The sequence below is a fragment of the Lasioglossum baleicum genome, chromosome 5 (genome assembly GCF_051020765.1).
Source record: "Lasioglossum baleicum chromosome 5, iyLasBale1, whole genome shotgun sequence".
Taxonomy (NCBI): domain Eukaryota; kingdom Metazoa; phylum Arthropoda; class Insecta; order Hymenoptera; family Halictidae; genus Lasioglossum; species Lasioglossum baleicum.
In genome coordinates this window covers 11,540,500-11,564,684 of record NC_134933.1, presented here as the reverse complement: position 1 = coordinate 11,564,684, position 24,185 = coordinate 11,540,500, and the positions used below count along the sequence as shown (strand labels likewise).

General features: G+C 38.8%; 2 protein-coding genes across 7 annotated transcripts in view; one reads left to right on the top strand and one right to left on the bottom strand.

Moving 5' to 3' along the window:
* Positions 1–494: 494 nt before the first annotated feature.
* On the top strand, positions 495–12,801 carry LOC143209218 (prostaglandin E2 receptor EP3 subtype). Of its 2 annotated transcripts, none has more exons than XM_076424591.1 (6): positions 495–2,125; positions 2,923–3,162; positions 7,746–7,923; positions 8,460–8,698; positions 11,174–11,402; positions 11,514–12,801. In XM_076424591.1, the coding sequence occupies exons 1-6, from the start codon at positions 1,919–1,921 to the stop codon at positions 11,624–11,626; spliced, it is 1,206 nt and encodes a 401-aa protein (XP_076280706.1). In that variant the 5' UTR covers positions 495–1,918; the 3' UTR covers positions 11,627–12,801. The 2 variants fall into 2 exon arrangements, with proteins under 2 accessions (XP_076280706.1, XP_076280707.1); XM_076424592.1 differs by having other exon boundaries at positions 496–2,125; positions 7,749–7,923.
* Positions 12,802–13,011: 210 nt separating this feature from the next.
* Positions 13,012–24,185, bottom strand: part of LOC143209217 (rho guanine nucleotide exchange factor 17) — a 63,796-nt gene continuing 52,622 nt past the window's right edge. For 2 of the 5 annotated variants that reach the window (XM_076424586.1, XM_076424587.1), the window contains exons 13-24: positions 23,741–24,027; positions 22,785–22,922; positions 22,119–22,213; positions 21,818–22,040; positions 21,146–21,255; positions 20,810–21,077; positions 20,099–20,335; positions 19,958–20,025; positions 19,234–19,560; positions 18,921–19,094; positions 18,186–18,469; positions 13,012–17,601 (exon numbers count right to left, since the gene is read on the bottom strand). In XM_076424586.1, coding sequence (XP_076280701.1) covers positions 18,207–18,469; positions 18,921–19,094; positions 19,234–19,560; positions 19,958–20,025; positions 20,099–20,335; positions 20,810–21,077; positions 21,146–21,255; positions 21,818–22,040; positions 22,119–22,213; positions 22,785–22,922; positions 23,741–24,027 — 2,190 coding nt within the window. In that variant the 3' untranslated portion in view covers positions 13,012–17,601; positions 18,186–18,206. The remainder of the gene's footprint in view (positions 17,602–18,185; positions 18,470–18,920; positions 19,095–19,233; positions 19,561–19,957; positions 20,026–20,098; positions 20,336–20,809; positions 21,078–21,145; positions 21,256–21,817; positions 22,041–22,118; positions 22,214–22,784; positions 22,923–23,740; positions 24,028–24,185) is intronic. The other 3 variants (XM_076424588.1, XM_076424589.1, XM_076424590.1) reach the window with 3 other exon arrangements.

The window sequence follows — 24,185 nt, the reverse complement described above, 5'->3', positions numbered from 1 at the left end:
TTCTAAATTTTTTCATTTATGACTATCGAGACTGCAAAGATACATTTTTGGGGAATTATTAACCCTTTGCACTCGGTTGTCCCCTCTAAAGCACCACTAAAAATTGCTGTCCCAAAATATTGTTTACATTGTTAAATATATCAGTATCTAATCAATTACTAAACATTTAAGTATTGTATGAGGTATTACACCAATTTCATATCCATAAAATTTCAAAAATCATGGGGAATTGAAATATTCTAGTTCGGAAGAAATGTTTAATTTTCCAGTTAAAATAGCTCCGCGTGCAAAGGATTAAATGAATTCATTTCTTCTACATTCCCAATACTTTTTGTTCAGAATGTACTCAGCTCACGATCAAAACTGTCACACATTATTCAACCTGATGCATATCAATAACGGCTAAAAAATCCCGCGGGGGTTGTCGCGGAAATGTGGCGCCAAAGTGGCGGGTTGCGCCGCCGCCTTCAAAATCGAGCGCACGCGCACTATCGAGGAAACCGTCGATTGTAAACAAAACCGGAGGCGACCGCGTGGTTCGGATCAGTGAGCCGACGACTCCCGCGGTCGAAGGAGTCAGTGAAATCATTTTTCTCTCGATCGGACGCATCGCAAGTTCGTACCGTTAATTCTCCAACCCTTCACCGAGAGAAGAACGTGTCGAGCGATCGACAAAGAACGGCGACTCCGATCGGGACACGGTGATCGAGGTCCAAGACGAATATTTCTCTTTGAAACTTCGTCGACAGTCGATTCATTCGAGAGAATAAGGGATGAAGTGCTGGAGAGATGTCTCGAGAAGATCTCTGCAAGAGCGTTAGAGTTACGATCAGTGGTAATCATCTTTAGAAACGATTTTATTGGAAACAAGTCTGATTTCCAGTCGTTCCAAAAGATAAAATTAAAATATAGTGCTTGATGGATGATCGAGGAAGATCTTTGAAGTGTTAGGGCCACGATTATTCGTAATCATCTTGAGAGGCGGTTATAATTGCTAAAAAAATCTGGTTTCCAGTCGTTCCAAAAAATAAAATTCAAATATAGTGCTGGAGAGATGTCTTAAGAAGATCTCTGCAAGAGTGTTTGACCATTGGTAATCTTCTTGAGAGGCGATTTCTTTGGAAAAAAGGCTGGTTTCGAGGAAATGTCCGAGGAATATCTTGAAAGCGTTAGAGTCAACATCGAGTAATTGCAACTGACTGTAGTCGCGATTTTAATTGGGAAAAGTCTACAGGAAGAGGACTGATTACCACTTCTCTGAAAAAATAAATACATTGCAGAGAGGAAAGAAGTGCTAAAGGGGGATGTCCGAAGATTTCTGAAGTGATCACGATTGAGTATTTGTAATTACTTTCAGCCGCGCTTATCGAAAGTTTGCGAGAAGAAGGCAGTTTTCCAGTACGTATAGCAATCGATAGACGCGCGTGGATCGAGAAGCGTTGAGCCCTCTTGCCAGCGGCTCGAATAAGGGCCCAAGGGCTGCAGGTAGTCTTACAGAAGGGTCCAGGTCCCAACGTTGTCACGTTTCTTCGGGAAAGTCGACGCAACACATCGAGGAAGAGCAACAGCGCTCGAGGCTCGAGAGAGAACGATACGATAATAAAGTCCGAAAGGTACATGATAACTGGGACGATACGCACTCGAAAACCGTCGAGTGTTCATCCGACAGACGATAACTATGCTCTCTAATAGGAAAATCGCTGGAAAAATCCATCCGCTCGTGTAGGAAAGACAAAACATAGCCAAAGATCATTTACAATCGATTACCATATCCACGGTATCGAGGCGACGCGACGGTGAACGAACTTTATAAACATTGAGGTCCCTGAATCACTATACAAGCTGTCCGAACAAAACAGTCTGTAATACTGATCGATCATCATCATTGGTTTTCTGGTTACTACGAGACTCGTCAAAAATGTCGCTCACCTCGACGGAAGACTGGAACGAGACCGTCGTGTCGATGTTGGGATACAATTTCACGACCAGCACCGTTCCAAACATTGTTCTGAACCCGCCAAAACGACACGTGACTGTCGCCGCTCAATTCGTGCTCACCCTTGTGTACTTTACCGGAGTGATCGGCAACGTGTCGGCCCTAATCATTCTTTTCCATCGTGATAAGGTAATTACGTCGAGCAGAATGTTAATCGATACTGTATTAATTGGCCCGGTCGTGCCAGCTTTTGGGAAGGGTGCAGCAACAGGCAATTTTACTCGGTTTATTGCGAAAATTGAGTCTGTCGTTCAGGAATCCGGAAATAATAATGCAAACATTTTGTAAATATTTTAATACCTTCTTCTATACAACGGGGCTATTTTATACACAATTCTTTTTATTTTTATTATAAGATTCTTTTTATTTGTATTACACAACTTTGAATGAAAGGTGTACTATCAACTTTATAGTAATGTACGGTGCACCATGAGGATTTTATACGACCGAAGTTATTCTTCATCTCTGTCGCATAAAAGGGACAGGAAATGTGTACCTTGGGGGTCGTTGTTGAAGGCAGTGTTCAATTTCCATATCTATGGTGAATTCAGTCACAGAAAAGTTTTTCAATATCTTTAGAGACGTTTCGATTCATAGCCATTTGGGGGAAACTTGTGTTGAATTTTCGCCCGCTGTATCATGCGAAAACAACCAAAAACAAAGGAAGATACAATAGGAAAGTAGGGGTTTCAAGTTTTACAATGGACGAGTATTGGTTACAAATTTTATTGAAAAGATCGAATTAAATATTTGAGGAAAACTTGACAACAATTTTCCCTCCTTCGTATCATGCGAAAATATCCCAGAAAATGAAGGTAGAACAGGATAGTAGGGGTTTCGAGTTTTAAAATGAATCAATAATTAGTGATGAAAAATTTGAATGAAAAGATCAAATTAAAGAATTGATGAAAGATGTGTTTTTCTAGAGGAGAAACCCAAAACACTTGCTGATGCTGCGATGTCTGGCAACGAACGATCTCGTTGCACTATTGGGAATGCTGGTACAGATGTATATCACAATATACGTAGGCAGCGTGATATCCACCAGAGGGTTTTGCTCCCTTCGTGTAGTTTGGAGGCTATTTGGTTTATTCAGTGGTTGCGTGGCGATCGTAATGGCTGCTGAAAGGTGGTTGGCCTTGACGAGGCCCTTCGTTTATCAAAAGGTAAGTCAAGATCCTCGATAACCTTGTTTCGGGGGTGCATTGGGTACAGTTTTTTGACGTGACAGAAAATCAACCGCTTTCTCCAGCTATTTTTAGATATGTTAAAATGGATAATGAAAGTGTTTGTAGAGTGGAGAATATCTGAGATTTGCAAAAAGCATCCTCAAAATGTAATCAGCATCCTCCAACAAATGTGCCGTCTTATCGAAGTTAAATGACGTCAATTATTCAATGAGTTATCAATTTTAAGAAAGATACACACATCGTAGAAATCAGGAGATTTATTGCGTATGTACTTTCTTGGTAAAAATAAGCTCATCCAGATAAATGCGGGAGCAAGAAGATATTTTTCGAGTCCTGACATCTCTGTCGGTTTTATCTGTACGTGATAACACTCGTATTACGTTGGCCCCACTTTCCGTATGGAACTGACCCATTTTTTAACCGATTTAATGCGTCCCCGATTGTTGTGACTGCCAATGAAAGTGACAATACCACTTAACGTCTTATTGACGTTGGTATACTTCTTTGGCTAAGTTATTGTTGGGAGTATATTTGCCATACGTATGTTAGACCTGACAGCATTTTCAGAAAATGCATTAAAACTGATAAGTACCCTCTTTCATTCTATAAAAATGAACGAAGCTCATTTACTTGTATAACAGTCATAATCTTAATCAATCTTTAATTAATGGACGTCCAATGAAGAGTTAATTAGACAACTGATCTATAATTCTTTCATTGAACGCGACCATTTTCTTTCGTTCACGTAACGGAAAATACGGAACAGAGGATGCTATTATTAAGATGCAGTTTCCAGAAATATCGACACGTGGGGCCTATCCCTAATTATGTCATTAACTTAAACGACATTTTCTTGACGCATTAAAGTATTTCAAGAACAGTTTAATAGTGTCCGTTTTCTCAAGGTTAATGGGATCATTAGCTTGCGTAGCATACGCATCGATCGTTTACGCTACCCGCTGACAGAATCTATGATGGACGAGACTATACATTGACATTCTCCGGATTCCGCAAGGCGATTGTACCTTTAGTTATCGGATGGACACCGCGCGAATATTAACTCCGCGGTAATGTGTTTGTATCAATTTGCGTCCTTTTAAAACGCGCCGGAAATAATTATTTAAACTCGCTCCGCCGTAATAGAATTTGACTGCCGAAACTATTCGCTTCCGGTCCGTCTTCTGCTTCGTTACGGTACTTGTAGAATTAACAATAAACCTGCCGAGCATTAAAGGTGTCTGATAAATATTGCCTTATGAAAATGGCGACTCTAAATTTATTGAGATTGTCTGTAATTTTCAATACAATCCTCAATACGACACAATTATGCTTGGATAAGGAAATTTATTCCATTCTTTTCCATAAATGAATTGCTATAATTCCAATCATTGGGAAAAATAAATCCGGTCATTTGATCGTGGTAGGTTTAGTGTTAAAGAATCAGAACGATTACTAAAATATTTTCACTGTTTTGAATTCGATCTACTCGTTTTTGTCACAATTGCATAAAGGTTCGCAGTCTACTTATTATTATGATAAGAAAAGATTTAATCCGATTTTTCCAGTACTCTCCAATTTGGGAGAAAGAATTAAATAATTTCATTTTGTATATTAAAGCGGCTCGTTGAAGTCGATAACGATTTTTGTCAAATCGATAACTCTCGTTTTATTTGAAATAGATAGACTGTCTAATCTTTACCTAGTTGCGTGGATTTTGGAACGGACATAGTTACATTTTTGACTGATTCAGGATGTAACGATTAGGGAAGGTCGTGGGTCATATGGAAAGACGCGCGTGTACCTCGTCTTTCTCGCGATAATGATAATATAATCGGTGATAGCTCGCAGGCGCCTTTAACTATTTCTGAGAAAAAGAGGCAAGCTACGTGATGGCGAACATCGCGCCTAATTACGTATTTCGAATACTCGAATGGCACAGACTGTACGTTTCTCGGCTTGTCCCGCGTTTTGTTTGATTTAAGGTCGTTGTATATGATTGTGACTGGCACTGATACTGCTTCTACTTAAACTTGTCATGTCAGAGGGAACAACTTCTGGCCCATACTGTGACCCAAATACGGTAGTAAGTTACATCTACACTCTGTTTGATGTCTATCGACGGTTTTCTGATTCTAACTGGCATTGAAAGTTGTTTTATTTACAATTATACTTATCCAACCTGTCTAATTTGGACTTTTTAATCTAATTTAGACAGGGAACAAATTTGATAATTATCATATGAAGAACCGAACTTTGATTAAATGACCAGTTTCAGGCCAGTTTTCAATTTTTTCTTGCTTTGGAAATAAGTCTTAGTGCTATTGTCTAATCTTTTTAATAGTAAAATACACTCTCGTTTGGGAGTTCCGAGATACGTACTCCAACTTTTGACAGACAGCTGGCCAAGGCCGGAGAAATTAATGGTGAACCTTGCTGAACAGATGTGAACGAAGCTAAGGAGGATTTTTACTTTTTCTTGCGGTACGTGTATCCTCGCACGTACATGCATTTTATTGAACCCTGAATCGCGTGTTGTGACACTCGACACGACCGTACTCTCCGAAGTTATCGTTTTAGCTGATTAACTGCCTCATTGAATCTTACACTGTAAATACAAATAAGCACATTAAATTTCGTTGATATAGAAACGTGTTATTTTTATTCATTTCATTACAAATATCTGTATACAAATATTGGTTATCTTTTAGTAAACACAGATTCTATTACAAGATTTTTGTGAAGAGTATTTTTTAAAGAAAAATAGTGAATCATTCCAATTCTCGTACACTTCTATTAATTATTTCGCATGACAAGATGTATCTAAGTATGCACGAATAGAATTATACTACTACTACATTATTTTGTGCAAGATTACTTGCAACAGTATTAATTAGATAGTTGTAGTAGGATTACCGGAATTCAGAAAATAAGAGGAAATCATATTTGCTTGAATTTACGTCACAGTATTATTTTTCTGATGATCAAGCAAGAATTTCTGCTGCATAGAATGTACTTTATCATTCATATATCTCGTGCTTCCGGTTCGGTGAAGTATCTTTCAAAATAGGTCACCGATTCCAAGCAAATTGGAAAGCGAAACCTGTACGAAAATCTGAGCTCCCTGTTAGCATTCCTTCAGGGAATCCTCGATTACCGCGGACACTATAAAATAACACGACGCAATTTACCTTTAGCGAACGTGAGATCGAAGTTAGCGATAAAATACAGAGTAGAATGAAAATTACAGGCCTAAGCTAACTAGACCCAGCGAACAATTCTAATTCAAAGACACGTGATCAAAGTGGCTTACCGATTTCGCAACGTGCGAAATTATTTTACATATGATTTGATACAACAGGTCAGTGATAAAACTTGGTACAGTATTGGTAGACATGTGGCTTTAATGAAAAGCAGTGGCATCAATTTAATAACGGTTGCCTAACGCGCGCTGTCATTAACCAATTGCACTATGATTTTCTTTCAATCTGCAATAATTACGAATTAGGAACAAACCTGAATACCTAGTCCTGAAATGTTTACCGAGAGTCCCGACATTTTCGAGATTCGAAATACAGCCGGGTCTGTTCCCGACTCGTGCCGAGGTCAGGCTCTCGGTATTTTCGGGTCCTCGCGCATCTAGTAACAATGCAAAGAATATATTTTTTTAAACAAATTGAATGAAAACGAATCCTACGTCTCTATTTGTCATTTTTTATTTTATCACGTAGCTGCTTGCCTTCGCTATGCTTTTCTCGTGACACCAAAGTTTTTAATTGAAATAATTCCTGAAATTAATTGAAAGAATTTGAAAGTCTTTGTTGTACTTCACTGGTTTCAAACCGGCAGGTCTAAAAGATGTCGTGAGATCATTGGCCTTAAAAATATTGGCGTCAATCAATAGCGAGGATGTCCTAAGTGAGTAAACACGAAAATTTTAGACAGACAGAATATTTGTGGCTTCAGAAATGCTGGTGGATTTCAGGCTTGTCCGTGACGGGAGCGTGAAAGAGTCTATTCAAATTGGCGTTGAGTGATTCATTAGGTGAAAATGCGCATTCATAACCAACCGAAATCGAAATTTCGGTTCTCGTCGATCTCGTTGAAAATGGACCGCTGAAAAATAGAACCAATATTCTTTAGACGATCTTCGTTTTATGGAATGACGTCATATAAGTAAAAGAGAATTATAAAACCAGTGTTATGCACTCTCAAACATTTTATAGTTTGAAGAAAATTATTTTCCTCGACAATTTTAGCTATTTATCAAGCAAACATTGTTCACTATGATGAACATAGTTTACTTGCTTTATAGATGCTAATGAGGTTTATTGATGGCATTGACGAGGGTCTGAACTTTGAACTCTCACCAAGATAGGTTCAGAAATTCGACCAACGAACACTTTCGTTTCTCCTTCGATCCTCACATTAATCATCTTTTTCAGTTTCATTCTTACCGTCCCACGTTTCCCTTATCGTATTTCATAGATTATTGATTACAAAAGTAGCAATATCTGCGAAAACTGATATAACTGAATCTGTGACACCTATATATTTTCCAGCAGGTGACGTATCCGATGATTGTACGTTGTATGCTGGTACTGTGGTTGATTGCCCTAGCCTTGACTAGCTTGCCGGTTTTGGGTTTTGGTTTGTACTATAAGGGCGAGCGATGCGTTCGATACAGAGAAGCCATTGAACCAGCAGATGTTGCGTACGCTTATGTTTGGTTCTTTTTCGGTGAGTACACGGAAACTATAGCAATCGATAAGTTCATTGACGTATTCCGACTACTATATTGGTCTATTTCTATATTATGATGTATCGTATTTTTCATAATCATCAATTAACACATTCCGTGCCGCTAAAATATCCATTCAGGCCGCGTGTACCACACTTACACACTTACATATTGATTTAATGCGTTAAAAGAAAATATATTTTATAACAAGTTTAAGACTTTAGAATATATTCCCACCAAAAGAATGAGGTATTGTAAAAGATGCAGTACGGAACCAAGCAAATGGCCTGAATGAAAAACCGAACAAAAACGGCCAGCACGGAACATGTTAAAAAACATTTAAGGGGCGGCATTTCGAAGACTTGCATCATACAGAGACAATCTACCGTACAGCCCTGTCTAGCGGTTGTAGAAGTTCGTCTATTAAAAGTTGAAATATTCTGTTCTTTTTACTGCTATTCCATTTCGTCCGAAAGTTTGAAGATGCTCGTAAAACATAACAAGACAAATGCTGAACGTTGCCTTTCAATTTCAGGTACCGGTCTCTGTTTGTCCATAGTCTGGTGTAATCTGGCCGTTTCCAGAGCACTTAGCAGACTGAGTCGAAAGGCTGGTGCTTTACGACGCGTAACAAGATCCTCTTCAAGACCGAAACCATTATTGACGATGGCTAGTCCACCGTCAGAAGTCGTCACAACTGCAGAGGAAAGAGCATTCGCGAGACTAATGGCTGTGCTCTCAATATCGTTCGTTATTTGTTGGATGCCGCAAATGGTATGTATTTAATTGCCCATATACTTCATCGTCTAGATGTTACATATTTAATGATTATTTTTAAATGACGAAAGAAAAAAATTCTAAAAACACGTGTCCCCTATTTTGGTCCATAGATCACGTACACAAAGTTACATAAATATGGATAAACAATTAATAAGAAATATTATAAAGAAAAGATGAATTTTTTAAATATTATTTAAGCAAATAATTTTTCCTGGAAACTTTTTATACGACTATGAAATTGATTTGTAAAAATTGATAAACGAAAATGTAAAAAAATTCCAAACACACGCGTCCCCTATTTTAGTCCATAGATCACGTACACAAAGTTACATAAATATGGATAAACAATTAATAAGAAATATTATAAAGAAAAGATGAATTTTTTAAATATTATTTAAGCAAACAATTTTTCCTGGAAACTTTTTATATGACTATGAAATTGATTTGCAAAAATTGATAAACGATAATGTAAAAAAATTCCAAACCCACGTGTCCCCTATTTTAGTCCATAGATCACGTACACAAAGTTACATACCTATCGATAAACAATCAATAAGAAATATTGCAAAGAAAAGATGAATTTTTAAAATATTGTTTAAGCAAATAATTTTTCCTGAAATCTTTTTATATGATTACGAAATTGATTTGCAAAAATGTGAAATTGATTTATAAAAAGGTGAAATTGATTTACAAAAGGGTGAATTCGGGGTGCAAAACGTACATCTCCGCCAAAGATAGAGAAGGATTTATTATTAACCCCTACTTGATTGGCTCTCTGTTCACGGAACCACTTATCCTGATTGCTTTCGACTAGCGTCGGAACATTAATTCTTCATTGAAGACACGAAACGCTTTGAAACATGAATTTCATTCTTTATCGAAGGCACTAAATGCTTCGAACAAATTAATTTCGTTCTTTATTGAAGGCACTAGAAATGCAGCGAACAACTTAATTTTACATCCTCAAGTTCCTGTTTCAATAATGTTCGAAATCGTATATATCATCTCGCTATAATCCTAATAAATATCACGGACGATATACATATTTCCACAACGAACCGCAAGAGCTGTCTGAAAGAAAAAGAAACTTCCGGCTAGATTCTTTTACGGGAAGGAATGGCGATTACGTGAACTGCTTGTGAACTCTATCGGTCGATAATAGTATTTACCCTCGACGTTGGAACCTCGATAAAATTCGTATTCGCATTAATCGTGACGAGACTTTCAATGTCGTGTCCTTAAATTATGAATATTTAAATACGCGTTGGAACGATAATGAGCAATCTACTATCCCTGAAATAAGAATCAATATGGCGATGAATTTTACACAACTCCGCACACCGTGAAAAAGGAAAGCAACTTTCTATTACATTCTTCAAAATTATAATCTTTTCGCTTATTATTAAAGTCTTACATATATAAATAATTCAAGCCTTACATACATAATTATTCAAGGAAGAGAATCTATGTCAATTAGTTGGAAGAATGTTTGTCATTCTCTCAGCCGCATTCTTCGCATTTTCAGCACAATATAATCACTACTTATTCTGCCTTGACGAATACAATGGCATCGAACAATGCACCCGGTGCTGCTTCAATCGCGTACAACTTCCTGCAGCTCCATCTTCTTATTCGATCGTTTTTCTTCTCGAGCACGCCGGAAGTTTTCTTTCGAATCGAAATGAACGCTCGGATCGTATAGTCGAACGATCGTTTACAAAATTAAACAAAAACATCTCGAACCGTTTCGTGAACTGATAAATGAAACCGTTTAGGCTGATAGACGCGTGTACCATAGAATTAATGTAACGATTCGACCGTGTAAAGTTGCTAAATGTGACGCACTTCCGCTAGCCAGAGCGAAGGTTGGAAACAACGATTTAGTTTAGAATATCTTCACGTACGATCGATCGCGACATCCGCCAACTATCGATGCTGGTTAAATCGTTGAGGTTCGAGCATGTACCGGATGTAGAGCGATTTGGAGGAACGATGGAAAAAATATCCACCTCGCGACCTATCGAATTCTGCGCGCTTCTGTCGTTGATTCCAAGAAAATTAAAACAGCATAAAACTATTCAAATATTGAAGCTGGCAATACTATACAATATTAGGCGCGCAAATTAATTCGTAGCCTTTTGATCACGAGTTGGAAACAATTAAAATATATTTGACTATCGAAAATAATGTCTGTCGCTTTTTACGCATTTGCCTCACCTCATAAATAGTTATCGAATCCTCAATTCGTTAGATAAAAGACTTAGATTTGAAAAAATGTTATAACTGATCGAATTCCATATCTAATATTTTATACTGCGACATTTGCACCTTATAAACAATTAGCGAATCCTCAGTTCGTTAGATAAAAGATTTGGATTTGAAAAAATGTTACAGTCGATCGAACTATATTTTGATACTGCGATGTTTGAGGTATTCTAGTTGCATCATTTTTTGACACATTGTCGGCAGATCTCCATTCCACTGGCACAGTTCGCGCTGCAGTTGCCCCAGAAGGCGATATTCGCAAAGAAAGCGATTCATATGTTCCACGTAGCTGCGGACGTGCTCCTTTGTATTCATTTCACTCTGGATCCATACATCTACGTGCTATTGAGGATGCCCAGACCACGATTCCGTCTTCTGAAACCTCTTTGCAAGATCTGTTGGCCAGATAGAAGCCGGTCGAGTTCATTCACAGGTAAGCCCTTTTATATGGAAAACCACTTCCCCGATGAATTATTTAAAGACTCACAAGAATGCACTGACATCGTCACTTTGAAAGGATTAATTGAACCTGTTTTCTCGGCAGGCACTACAGATCACCACGGAAGCAGCGGTGATCCATCGACGCCGATCACCGAGGCACCCTCCACACCTGTCAGCGAAGTGCATGATTCACCTCTAGTGACACTGTCTGTTTGAGGCAGGTCTCAGCGAACGATTCTCCAGAGACGAATCGAGAGTGACTGCGTTAGCTACGTTTGAGCTACTCGAAGGCGTCGGGAGATCTTCGCACAATACAGTGAAATTGATTCGATCGATACGATTGTCGAGAAGAATTCGCGAATGCGATGTTCGTACTCGAACACGACGATAAACACTTCGGTGGTCTGGACTATTGTAGATCGAAGAGAGTGTTCATATTTGGAATCTCTCTTCCTTTTCTGGAACTTTGAGATTCCGAGTCGTTGAGGAGCAAATCAGTATATGTTGAGAACAATACCTCGCTGATATTTCGTGTACAATTCACATCTGCTTCCATTCTGCTACGATTTTTCTGGTTATGCGTTAAGGTGTACAGCTAGAATTTCTGCGTTGCCATAATTCATACTCTCTGGATAACGGCGAGTGACGATCAATTAGACTCGTCGACTTAAACGAGCATAAAATTGAGAACCACTTTGCGGCATTTTTATTTCCAGTAAACATTGTTCTTATTTTCAAGAGTTTCATGTCCGACATTGTGAAAAGAACTCTACTCGTTTGTAAATTGCAAGTGAGTGCGAGTACCTTTTGTTTTAATAGAACTACATAAACGTTAACGATAGACTGCAGATATTTATGAAAACTGACATTTTGATAATTTATCAAAAAATAGTAAGAAGATTGAAGTTTCTAATTAACTGTATCATCTAGCTGTATCCACTGTGAATGCAGTCTAATCACCAAAACTAACGTAAGAAAAATGTAAAAAGTTAATATAATAGATAACCAACTGAATACATCAAAGAGAAAACATTGCTTTACAAGATTCCATACATGCTTCTGTAACATTCGTATAAATGTATGTCTAGTCAATAAAATAATGCAAGCGAGCAAATGAACAGAAATGTAAGCACAAAGTGGATGTTTATCAAAGTATTGAATGTTGATAAGTGTATCTAATCGTACGGTGTACTTTCACAAATAGATTTTAAGAGAAATGCATATATATATTTTTTCGAGTGTATACAAATACATCGACACAATGATTTATACGTGCATATAACAACAGTTTGTTACTTTGAAATGTAATTTTACTATATATCTGCCAGTGAGACTCATAGTCACATATATTTTACGATCTTTTACTGTGTTTATAAAAAAATATCAATAAACCATGCATATACGTTTATCTTGTTTGCATCAGACTTGTAAAACCATTATAATATGTGTTTTTAAGATCAGGTATCGAAACAGATCACACACACAATGTTCGTGTTTATCCAGGATCAATTTTTATTCGATTGATAAATAATGAAATGAGACCATCGGATGATAATTGACTCGGTCGAGAAATGATTAGGATAATGAAATAACGACACCAATAGGAAGGAACGAATACATATAATACAAATATATTTCTGCGCACAGTTGCGTATTTTGCTTCTAGTTATCATTAATAACATTAATAACAACTTATGGGCGCGATCGTTGCTGTACACATGACACCTTTCTTATTGCACACTAGAAATACCACAGATGCATTCATACAGTATCAATCGCGACACAGCTGGTGTGTACTTTCGCATATAATATTATATATATAATATATATATAATATATATACCTTACGTGGCTATAATAAATAATATTATTTCTTGTTATCTGCTTTCCACTAACGACCGCGGTCGTCGACGAAGACAAAACGTTTCAAACCGAAACTACTAAACTGCGAATCCTTGTGTGAAATACAGAAAATTCAATCATTTTTCACTCGTTGAACGGAACGACATTTTTCAATTTGTTCTAATCTTTCTACCAATTTTCTCATAAATCAATAAAGTTCATCAAACTCACAGTTTAGCAATTGCGCAAACTTTTCGGGCTCCCTCCCGACTATTGTCGATCGTGTGCACAATTTTTCGCTAAACTTCTTTTACACATAGCCTTATTTTGCGTAAAAAATTTCTAATCATTTTAGCGTCATTTTCTACCTTGCCGGGATTACGTTTGATAAAAATTAAACATAGTCGCATCCAAATCTAACTCAGACTTTAGGTAAAAATGATAGGAAATTCTTTTCGAGTTTGCAAAATGAACCTATGCGCAAAATTTTAGCTCAATCCGATTTGACCGATTTTATGGAAGTTTACTCCAATTTTTAATCGTACTTCTTGTTTAATTACACACACACACGTACACGCATACACGCAGCCATGCATCAACGACACGATTACGCGTGTCAGGAGTGATCATTCACTTCGCGAAAGGTAAACGTCGAAGGCAGAGATCGCCATTGGATTCGCAATGATTCTCTTCCAGGCGACCATAAATTCATGCAAACGTCTCGATAGAAATCACACCGATAAATATACTATATAAACCCTGTACATGGCTGATAATTTTGCTGGCAAATTGGACGCTCCGTTTGAATAATTCGTGACGATTTAGCGCGAATTATAATCGGAGCCACACGACCGACAGGTTTGTGGAAAGCGATCATCACACATACAGGTGCAGGGAAAAATACATCGAAAAGGTCTTAAACTATTTGAGGAGCGATTTTTAAGCGGTGATCGTTTTTCAGTTTGAGCCAGTCAGGTTAATGACAGAAATTGGATTCCTAGCTAGAATCGGAATATGTACCAAAACTATTTGTTTATTGTATTTGTACGACGTTATGACTAGACTGCGGATGTTCATGCATTTTCTAATTTTTGTAGACAAACTTTATGAAATTGGAATGAAATAAAATTCTGTTTTTAATGGGAACAGCCATTGCAGATCTAAAAAAAATTTTATATTCGAGCCTTTCTTGAACATTTTCATAAGCCATAAACGCATAAAGATCCGCAGTCTAGTTATGACAATTGTTTTCAGCATCGTTTTCGGAGATCGTATTCAGTCTTGAAACATACAAAACGAAGCGGTACCGGCTCTTTCAGTAAAACGATGCGACCCTTAGTTTAGTGTATTTGGACTGCCTTCTTATCACTGTTTCCGTGTGTATAGACTGTCTGTCTGTGTGTGTGTATGTGTATTTATAATTAGGTAACGTGTTTGTACAATGTTTCAAAAAAGTTCGCAATGAATATTATAATATTCTGCATTCTCTCTGAAATAAGAAGCGCTGATAAATATAGAAAAATTGTAAAGTATATATAACAAGGTACATTGCGTTCTACTCGAGGAGGAATCATAATATTGGGCTCGGTCATTCGAATCGATATTTTTAATTGTCATGATACCTGAGCAGATATGCGTAGGGCGTAGACTATCAATAAATTGTCTGAGAAAAATTATTCCACTGCAAGTCACGCGATCTAACTATGGTTTTCGTGTTACGGGAATTCCTGGTTTGTTTGCGAGACAAAATGGGTGAGGCTTTTCATATTAATAGTCATAACGACAGGGACGGATAATTGATAGGGTAGAAACAATTTGGTTTAATTACTGTCATATAGCAAAAAATGAATTAGAAGATTTCATAAATAACATTAAAAAGCATCGACAGGCGACAATGATTTTAAAAGCTCCATATGAAGCTCAATTTGAAGATCATTACATTCTTTCAACATATTATTTTTCATTTGTTCTTTCTAATCATTTTCAGGTCGAAATTGTCTTACAAACAGGACAAAGAATTTTGAAGATCATAACATTCTTTCAACATATTATTTTCCATTTGTTCTTTCTAATAATTTTCAGGTCGAAATTGTCTTGCAAACAGGACGAAGAATTTCAGTCCAATTTATTATTTCGTTTGAAGTCCAATTGAAAATATATTGTATGAAGTCCAGGGACCATAACTGTTACAACCAAAACGAAAGAATCATAATTCTATAAAATTGTTATTTGCAACTGCAACTTTTAGAAATCGATATTTTCAACATTTTCTGATGATTGTCCTCGACTTAAAGAATTACCAAGTTTCTGTTGATGATTTTTCCACAACAACTTCGATCGTAACAGTTGTTTGGTCGCCAGAAGAAATTGATGATCCCAATATTATAACCACAGTAAATTTGGGACCCTCCTTTTGGAAGATCGTACCTTGGAAAAGAGGACAATGAAATCCTTGCAACAACAATCTTTAGTGATGAAGCGTTCGAAGCTGAAGTCCGCGATTCGAGAATCTAAACGACAATCTAAATTTATTATGAAACACGGCGAGTGGAGACGAGCGACGCGAACAACAAAAACGTTTCATCCGATTTTCGGTTGACGTCGTCGGTGTGTCGATACTTGGTCTCGCATACCGGATCACTCGAATAAACATTAATTATTGTCAAATACGCTGTATGTTTAATAACATGGTTGATATTTCCGTGGATCGTCGGAACCTTGTAGAAAAGTGTACGAGTCGCTTAAACAGTTTAAGCGGATAAAACGCGCGGAAGGTGTAAAGAGCATAAAGATTTAAAGAAAAGTACAACACGCTGGGGCCAGGGAAACTATACAAACTGGCCTCTCGAATATTTGCGAGCATTCATGCAGCCGACAACGATTGAACGATTTTCCTCGAGGTAATTATCGCGGCGAAGCTTCACGAAATGTTTTCCTTGTCCGAATAAAAATATCTCGCGACTATCAAGTCTATCAAGTGACTTTTCTGAATCTCTTTTTCACCTGCGACTACGTTTTCTCGCGTAAGAAGGCGGGCAAACAACCTCACTAAATACATTATCACCTCCCATTCAACAAATCAAGTTTCTTCGGTTGTCATCCCCTTAATCATTCAAGGAGACAGATTATAATTTTTACGTCTCGACAAACAACTACGTAACAGTTGTCCCTAGAGACATCACAATTCCAAAAGACTATACTCGCATCCAGGTTCGCAATGGAATCTGAACGAATCTCACCGCGTTCAACACGAACACATTCAGTTTTCTATCGGTTAATAAAACGAATAATGAAGTACGTCAGTTCTTGCGCAGCGTCGATCGATGGAGAATGATAAATTCGTTTTGGCACAATTCATTTGATTAGTCTCTTTTTCTTTTTAGTGTCTACGTAAAGTTAGGCCAGTATCGGTTGTATAATAAGCTCGATTCAACGCTCTCCCAGGTACCGTACCTCATTACGCTAATTACTCTTCTCCAAACCAAGTATGCGCGTTCTTTGCCGGAGCGACGCAGTCTTTCTCTTCGACGAACAAATACATCGATAGTAAACGCGAGTGCGTGACAAATCCAACACGAAACTCTCTCGCGATTCAGTGCAAAAATACAAATATCCTGTGAAACGATTTCCCGAGGCCAGGCTAACTTAATTAGTCAGTTTGAGGGGGTTGTCTCGGTTTCTCGAGACATTTTCTCGATAATGTAAAGATGGGGGTTTTCAGTAGCCAAAGCGCTAGATAAAAGATCAACCTAGGCCGGGGTCGCCCTCGAAGGTCCTATTTTTACTTTTACGTAATTTGCATTATTCTAGATTGATCTTTTATCTATCGGTTTTGACTACTCAAAACCCTCAACTTTGCATTATCGATCCTTGCAATCCTAGAAACGAAACTACCCTCTTAAAATCAATTTTTCGATTGATCATCCAGTCGATTTCAGAGCTTCCTTCTGTTCGCCTGATTTCAGTAAATCGTTTGCACAGTCCCGTCACGTCTCCGTCCAAAACAACTCGATTTTCAACAATCGTCGAACGAATCACTCCGTTTCTCGAAGTCTGATGCGTTATCAGCGTCGAAGGTAACTCGTGAAACATACCTACTCGGGTTCCATAATGCTGCGCGACCCGTTACTCTTGGCACCTTGCGAATTACGAACCTCCCTCATTCTGCTCTTGATCCACTCGGCTAAAACGAGCCAGAGAACCTTCCCGCGTTCCCTGAAAAATCGTCGAGCGAATACGTCCTGAACAGCCACGATCGGACGATGTTGGACCCGACCACGTGTCGGGTGCACACGTGACAACGATTCCCACGGCGTGTCATGCCGACGTGCGTGAACTGCGACCCTTGCCTGTCGAACAGAATTTCCCAGAGATTACTTACTATTGCAGCGCACAGTCACAACAAATCCATTATTTGAATAAAAAGTTTTACACAAATAATAGCACACATCAAGATTCACACGATTTTAACCCTTTGCATTTGGTTGTCCCCTCTGAAAGAGAGGGGAACACCATTATTCAAAATATTGTCCACATTATTAAATGTATCGGTGTCTAATCAATTACTAAACATGTAGGCACGTGTTTTAAACTTTTACTATACGATCCCCTGGTGGATCCTCTGATGAATCTGGACAACAAACAAGCTGTAGCGAAGAGAGGATGGTTGGGATCTAATTCAACCGAAAAGGAGGAAGTGTTGGACTGATCCTGGATTCGAAAGAGTTCCCAAATACTAAACATTTAGGTATTGTATGTAGTATTGTACCAATTTCATATCCATAAAATTTCAAAAATCATAGGGAAATATATTTTAGATCGGAAGAAATGTTTAGTTTTCCAGTTGAAATAGCTCCGAGTGCAAAGGGTTAATGCAACTGAAATTTGATGCTGTGTGTACGAGTGAGAACAGAATGATTTTCGAATAGCTCACCGAGGGTCGTTCTAGATCACATCACACTTTCCAAAGCAGCAGATGATTGGTCGAGTCTTCGCGACCAGCCTGCGGCTCAGCGGAAGCTTGAGGTCCTCTGAAATCCTCGTAGCCATCCCCGCCAGATATCACGAGGAGCTTTCCGCGATTAATGTTGTTCGGTTTGCTCTTGTTAGGTTTCAGGGAGTATCTATTCGTTTTTGGACGTGGATCCGGCTTCGATGGCGTCAATGTCTCCACGCACGTGAGGAAACGTACGTGGCCGGTGTGTCCATGGGGAATCCCTGAAAAATAAGGATCATAATTAATGATACGGTGCTTGAAGTTTCGCCAACTACGTTATTAGAACGTTCTAAAGTTCCAAAATCTTCTCCAATCTATCAAGATACGAATTTGAATGGAGACCCATTACACGCGGTACTATCAGATAATTATTGAATCTCAAAATAAGATTGATCCTCTTACGAACTTTTTCGCAACCAAGGCGGACAAGTCCGAGTTCGACTTTCAAGGGCACTGTCTCTTTTGATTTATTAAATTGCGACTAGCTAGGATTTTATAAATACCTCGCGTACACGGGTCCAAAAATTTCACGAATGATTGATCGAACCTGTATCTCCGTGGTGTCGGAGCGGACACGTCGCGAGAAGTGCTCGAGTCTAGCCAGCTTCTAATTATAACGAAAGCAATAAGGATGCTCGCTTATAGACGATTAAATCTGACGTCAATACTGACCGGTTACAATTGGCGGCTGTGACATCCTCTGAGTGGATGGCTTTATATGGGGAATTGGCACGGTCAGGAGTACACCGGCGCTTGTACCGATCCAAAGCAACTCGTTGCAAGCCAAAAGTGCGGTAACTCGAAGACAGGCAGCCTTGTGCTGTCGTATTATGTCATCGCAACCTGCAGCAAGTTTAAAGCTTCCGTTAAAATAAATACCATAGACGGCGGGCAATGGTGATTCCTGTTATAGTAAGTCTGAAGAAAATTACAGAATGGTATACGTGAATGTGTGCATCTCTTGCACATCCGGGTAGAGACTTACTGGTAAGCATTTTGGTGACAGCAGGAGCAATATTGATGTCCGTCAAGCACTCGTAAGTGGTAGAATGGAACAGTCGCAACACGGCGCTGTTGTGCAAAGAAATCCAAACTCCCAGACCACCGGAACTCGCCATGCAGGAAACTGGAGTAGACGTGTCGTTGCTGACAGCGAAACTATGCTCGACGTCGTAGGTGTGGGTGTGTAGGATTTTCACGGTGTTGCGACAGCCGCACCAAAGTTTCCCGGACACCGAAAGCATTCTTGTGATGGGAGTTGCTTTGGTGCCTACCGTCACAGTTGTTGGGTCTGGTGTGTCCCAGCCACCCACTAGAAATTTACAGTCGTGTCAACTTTGTTCTTTGATGGGGTTTAGTTTCTACTCGGTGTTCGTTAAAAGGTTACCCACGAAATAGCGTTTATTATCACTAGACATCGGATTTTATGCATTTATGACAAAAATGAGTAGGTGTAATTTAAAACAGTAAAACCATTAGGAGAGTTTTAAAATACTCTTTTCAACCTATTAAACGTATTAAAAAAGAAAATAAACTTCTGTTTCACTCCAGTTTGTTGCAATTCAGGTACAAAATTTCTATTTTGCATAAAAATCCGGACAGTGATCTTGGTAAAATACATATATAAAAATCAAGGAAATTGTAGGTGGGTCCATCCAACAGTTTTTTTTTTTAATCTGTAAGATTTTCAAGTCTTTCTTCATACTTACAATGATCTCTAGTGTAGACGGTGATGTCTCCATTATCGAGTGACACGAACACCTTATTGTCCAAGTATCTAGAACATCAAATGCAAAACGTGAAGAGTCTTATTAATAAAAATCGTACAGTGGATTGACATCAAATCTTACATGATACTATGCACGCTGCTGTTATGCTGGAGCTTCACTTTGTTCTTCTTTATTCTGATGTTGTCGTTGCAATTGTAAACGTGTATGCATCCGTCTTCCGTTCCCAGCCACATGGTGGCTTGATTGGTCTCCTCCTCTGTCGTAGAACTATCGATACTTGGAACGTCGCCGCCCAAGGTCAGGCTACCCGTATCTGCACATGGAATGTCGTCCGAGTCCGAGTCCTCGGAGCTCGAGCTATCGCAAAACGATTTCCTCAGATTAAACAATCCAGCAAAATTAAACTTTTTACCAAATGTTTATTTAAAAACGAAAACCAAATCCGGAAGTAAAATTGCTCTATCACGCAACGTTTTCGAAATTCCTGCTAGATAAAGGGTTTCTCACAGAAATACAAAAATAGAGCGTATAAAGTGCCCGCGTCAGCTCTTTCTCAAACTTTAACAAGCATTTACAACTATTAGAAAGTGCAAAAAGATATAATTGAGTATATGGATGTATAGAGGAGAGTCCCCTCTATCTTTTCACTCGAACCTGAACTGTCTTCCACGTTTAGTTCTCGCGTAACACCTCATTTCTTACCGAAACCATGCATTTTCACAAAAATCAATGTTTTCCAAAACGTTGCGTAATAAAACAATTTTACTATCAGATCGCTAAACAAATTAGGCGTTGTACGATCGTGTTTAATTAGGGAAAGAGGATAATCACCTTTGTGTACACGCCGGGATTCCCGCGACACACAGAATCCTGGCGTTGCAAACACCGTTGCAGGAAGTGACATGCGGTGGTTCCGGCATCAGGCTCAACACGCACACCTGGCCAACGAAGCCGTCGCTATTGCACACCCACACATCCCTAGAGACCTGACCATTGGTCAAGGTGGGCGCAGCGCAAGTGAACTGCAAGCCAGCCCGAGTCTTTCGGATCGGTAGAGGTCCCACAAACTCGGGGCAGGGTCTCCTATCAGCGGACAACGCTGTAAGTGAAGACATCGAGAGTGGTCAGCTTTGTTGATTTCTCCTAACGAAAATTTACGATACTCACCTAGCTTCTGTTTGGCCTCGTTGAAACTCTCCTCCCAGCTGGCCCTCTTGTCCGGTTTCGTGAACATCACGGAGATATTCTCGATCCCGGCCCTAAAATTAACGATGACCCTAGTGTCACAAGGCGCTAAGTCACGTTCAGGTTTTTTAAGGAAACATGGATTACTCAGATATTATCATGTATGTTTGACAGAACGATTTGTGAAAGCATCTAATCAATTTCGAATGATATTCACGAAAAAAGTGATTTTCAATCTTGAAGAACTGATCGAATGATTTGAAGACACAGAGCAACAGAAATATAATTTGACGAAATAAATGCAATTTTGTGAAATTTCGAAAGTACAGAGGTCTGACAGAGTGGTTGGTGAAAGTATTTACTCAATTTCGAATGATATTCATGAAGAAAGTGATTTTCAATCTTGAAGAATTGATCGCGTGATTTGAAGACACAGAGCGGCGGAAATAAAATTTGGCGAAATAAATGCAATTTTGTGAAACTTCGAAAGTACATAAGTCTGACAGAGTGGTTTGTGAAAATATGTACTCAATTTCGCATCATATTCACGGAAAAAGTGATTTTCAATCTTGAAGAATTAATCGTGTGATTCGAAGACACAGAGCAATTTTTTGAAACTTCGAAACTAGTCTGTGATAGTAAATTATTACTCACGGAGTATTAAGTGTTAATTCTAAACAGGCCAATTGTGAATGCGCCGCATTTCTCTCAGCTAATTGACGTTGCGCTTGCACTAGCATGTCCTTGATAAGATCCTCCAGCTGCGGTTTCGCGCCGTGTAACGTTGATGCGAGTTCCTGAAGTTGCACCAACGTAGTGCAGTCTTCTCGAAGGTGGTCCACCTCCCGTGCCATTCGCCTCAAATTTTCATCTTTGGCTGTTCAGAGAAGGTTCAACTTTTAATCTTATTGCACCTCCTCATGTTTGAAATCAGACGATCAGTTCGATGAAATACCTTTCATAACTTCTAGGTCGTCCAGTGGTATTCTCGTTAACATTTTGTACTTATTTGCTTCCAGTAGGCCGACCAAACTGTTCGGACAGGAACTCCTAGAAAACATAAAGCTTAAGTATCTAAAAAGATACTATTCTTTATAAAAAATATTTTATTAAGAAGCGTATACCACGGAGCCAGGGTGACTGTAAATTACCTATAGTAAACTAGTCGATAGAGACGACTAGGTTTAGTAGGTGCAATTTTAAAAATCAATTTTAGAACATCGATGAATTCTTTCGGGCTCATTCAAGTTATTAAAGAAACTATGAAATTCCTACTTATCCTTGCTCCTTGCAATTAGCGTAGAAAATGTTTATTTTGTTTTGTAAATAGCGAAGACCAAACAATTAAAAATTAGTAAAATTAATCAATTTTAGAACATCAATGAATTCTCTCTGGTTCATTTAGTTATTAAAGAAACTATGAAATTCCTACTTATCCTTGCTCCTTGCAATTAGCGTAGAAAATGTTTATTTTGCCTTGTAAATAGTGAGGACCAAACAATTAAATTCCTACTATGTTACCGATAAAATTGGACATTCCGAATGCAACAGCAACCTTATGGTAAAATACTTGTAAATTTTAATAATAAAGTCTTTGCGGTTTGGAAGACTGGAGACTCACGTCGACGGTTTCTTGATGGTTCCGCTCCTCCGCTTGATACTAGTGATGACAAGCAGATCGGAGAACAGGAACAACGCGTGTTCCTTTCGCGCTCCCTGGTTCGAGGCAATGGTGACGAGATCGTGGCGGACGAAAGCTCTGCCGGCAAAAATAGACATGCCAATGCGAACGGATCTTTATGTTGTTTTCATAGCAGTTTTAACCGCGACAAACACCGCTATTGGGAATCAATACAGTATGCGCACTTAAAGATTGAATAGCTGGCGAAATGAAAAACCGGGCACAACGCTTTCGCGTGTTTGCGACGCGACGCGGACATATTCGAAGGAGTCATTGTACATACGTTTCCATTCAAACTGGAAAACACGTCGTGTCCAGTTTGAAATGGCAGAAACTAGAAACGCTAGACACGAGGGACAAAGCGGCGCGAAGCGTAACATGCGACGGTACAAATACACTGACAGAAATTTGATGTTTCTAATTTTCCTTTTATGAAACTTTTACTGACATATTCGCGACATTTTTCTGATTAAAATGAGCCCAAACACGACACAATTCTAAGTATATTTGCTTCTTCAATCGACGATTCGGTGGAACCTCGATTATCGGAACCGATGATATTTGATATGTATTTCATATGTATAGGATGAACCATGAATCGTGATCAGTAGACATTATTATACAGATATATGGTTTCAAGAGAACTTTCACGTGATTATAGTTAGTTCAGTATTTCAAGGTCACCTTCAATTGAGACTCTACTGTATTATAAATGAAACGAGTGGACATGATCGAAATCGCGTCGTGTTTGGTGTCATTCGCGTCGGAAAAGCGTGGCGAATATGTTGGTGTAAGACTTGTTTGAAACTGAAAGACGGCTGATTTATTTGATGATCTGGATTTGGGATAACGTAATAAATGCAACACGAGCTGCATGGTCACTTCAAGATGCTTACCTGTCGTTGGTAACGATGCCATCAAGACCCTCGACGAGGGCTTGAACTTCCCTCAAAGTAGTTTGCTGTTGCTGCGCCTCAAGGGACTGTCTTTCCGTGCAATTGATTTTCACAACTAACTCGTGCACCTCCTTTTGGGCGGCTTGAAGTAACTCAAAATCGGGATGCGTCGCATCGGTGTGCTTCAACAATCTTTGGATGAGCAGCTCGTAACGGGGTATCTTTTGTACCGGCTTGATTAGTAATTGATCTAGCCCGAGCTTTCCCTTGTGCTCTCGTTCCATTGTCTGCGACGCAACAATCAAGAATATTATCTTTCTAATCAGAATTTAACGAACACGATACAGAGTGTTTCTGCGGGTCTTTCTAATTCGTGATCAGGATTGGCACGGGAGAAGCAGAGGGAACAAAACCGCTAATTGGAATATAGAAAATGAAAGGGAAT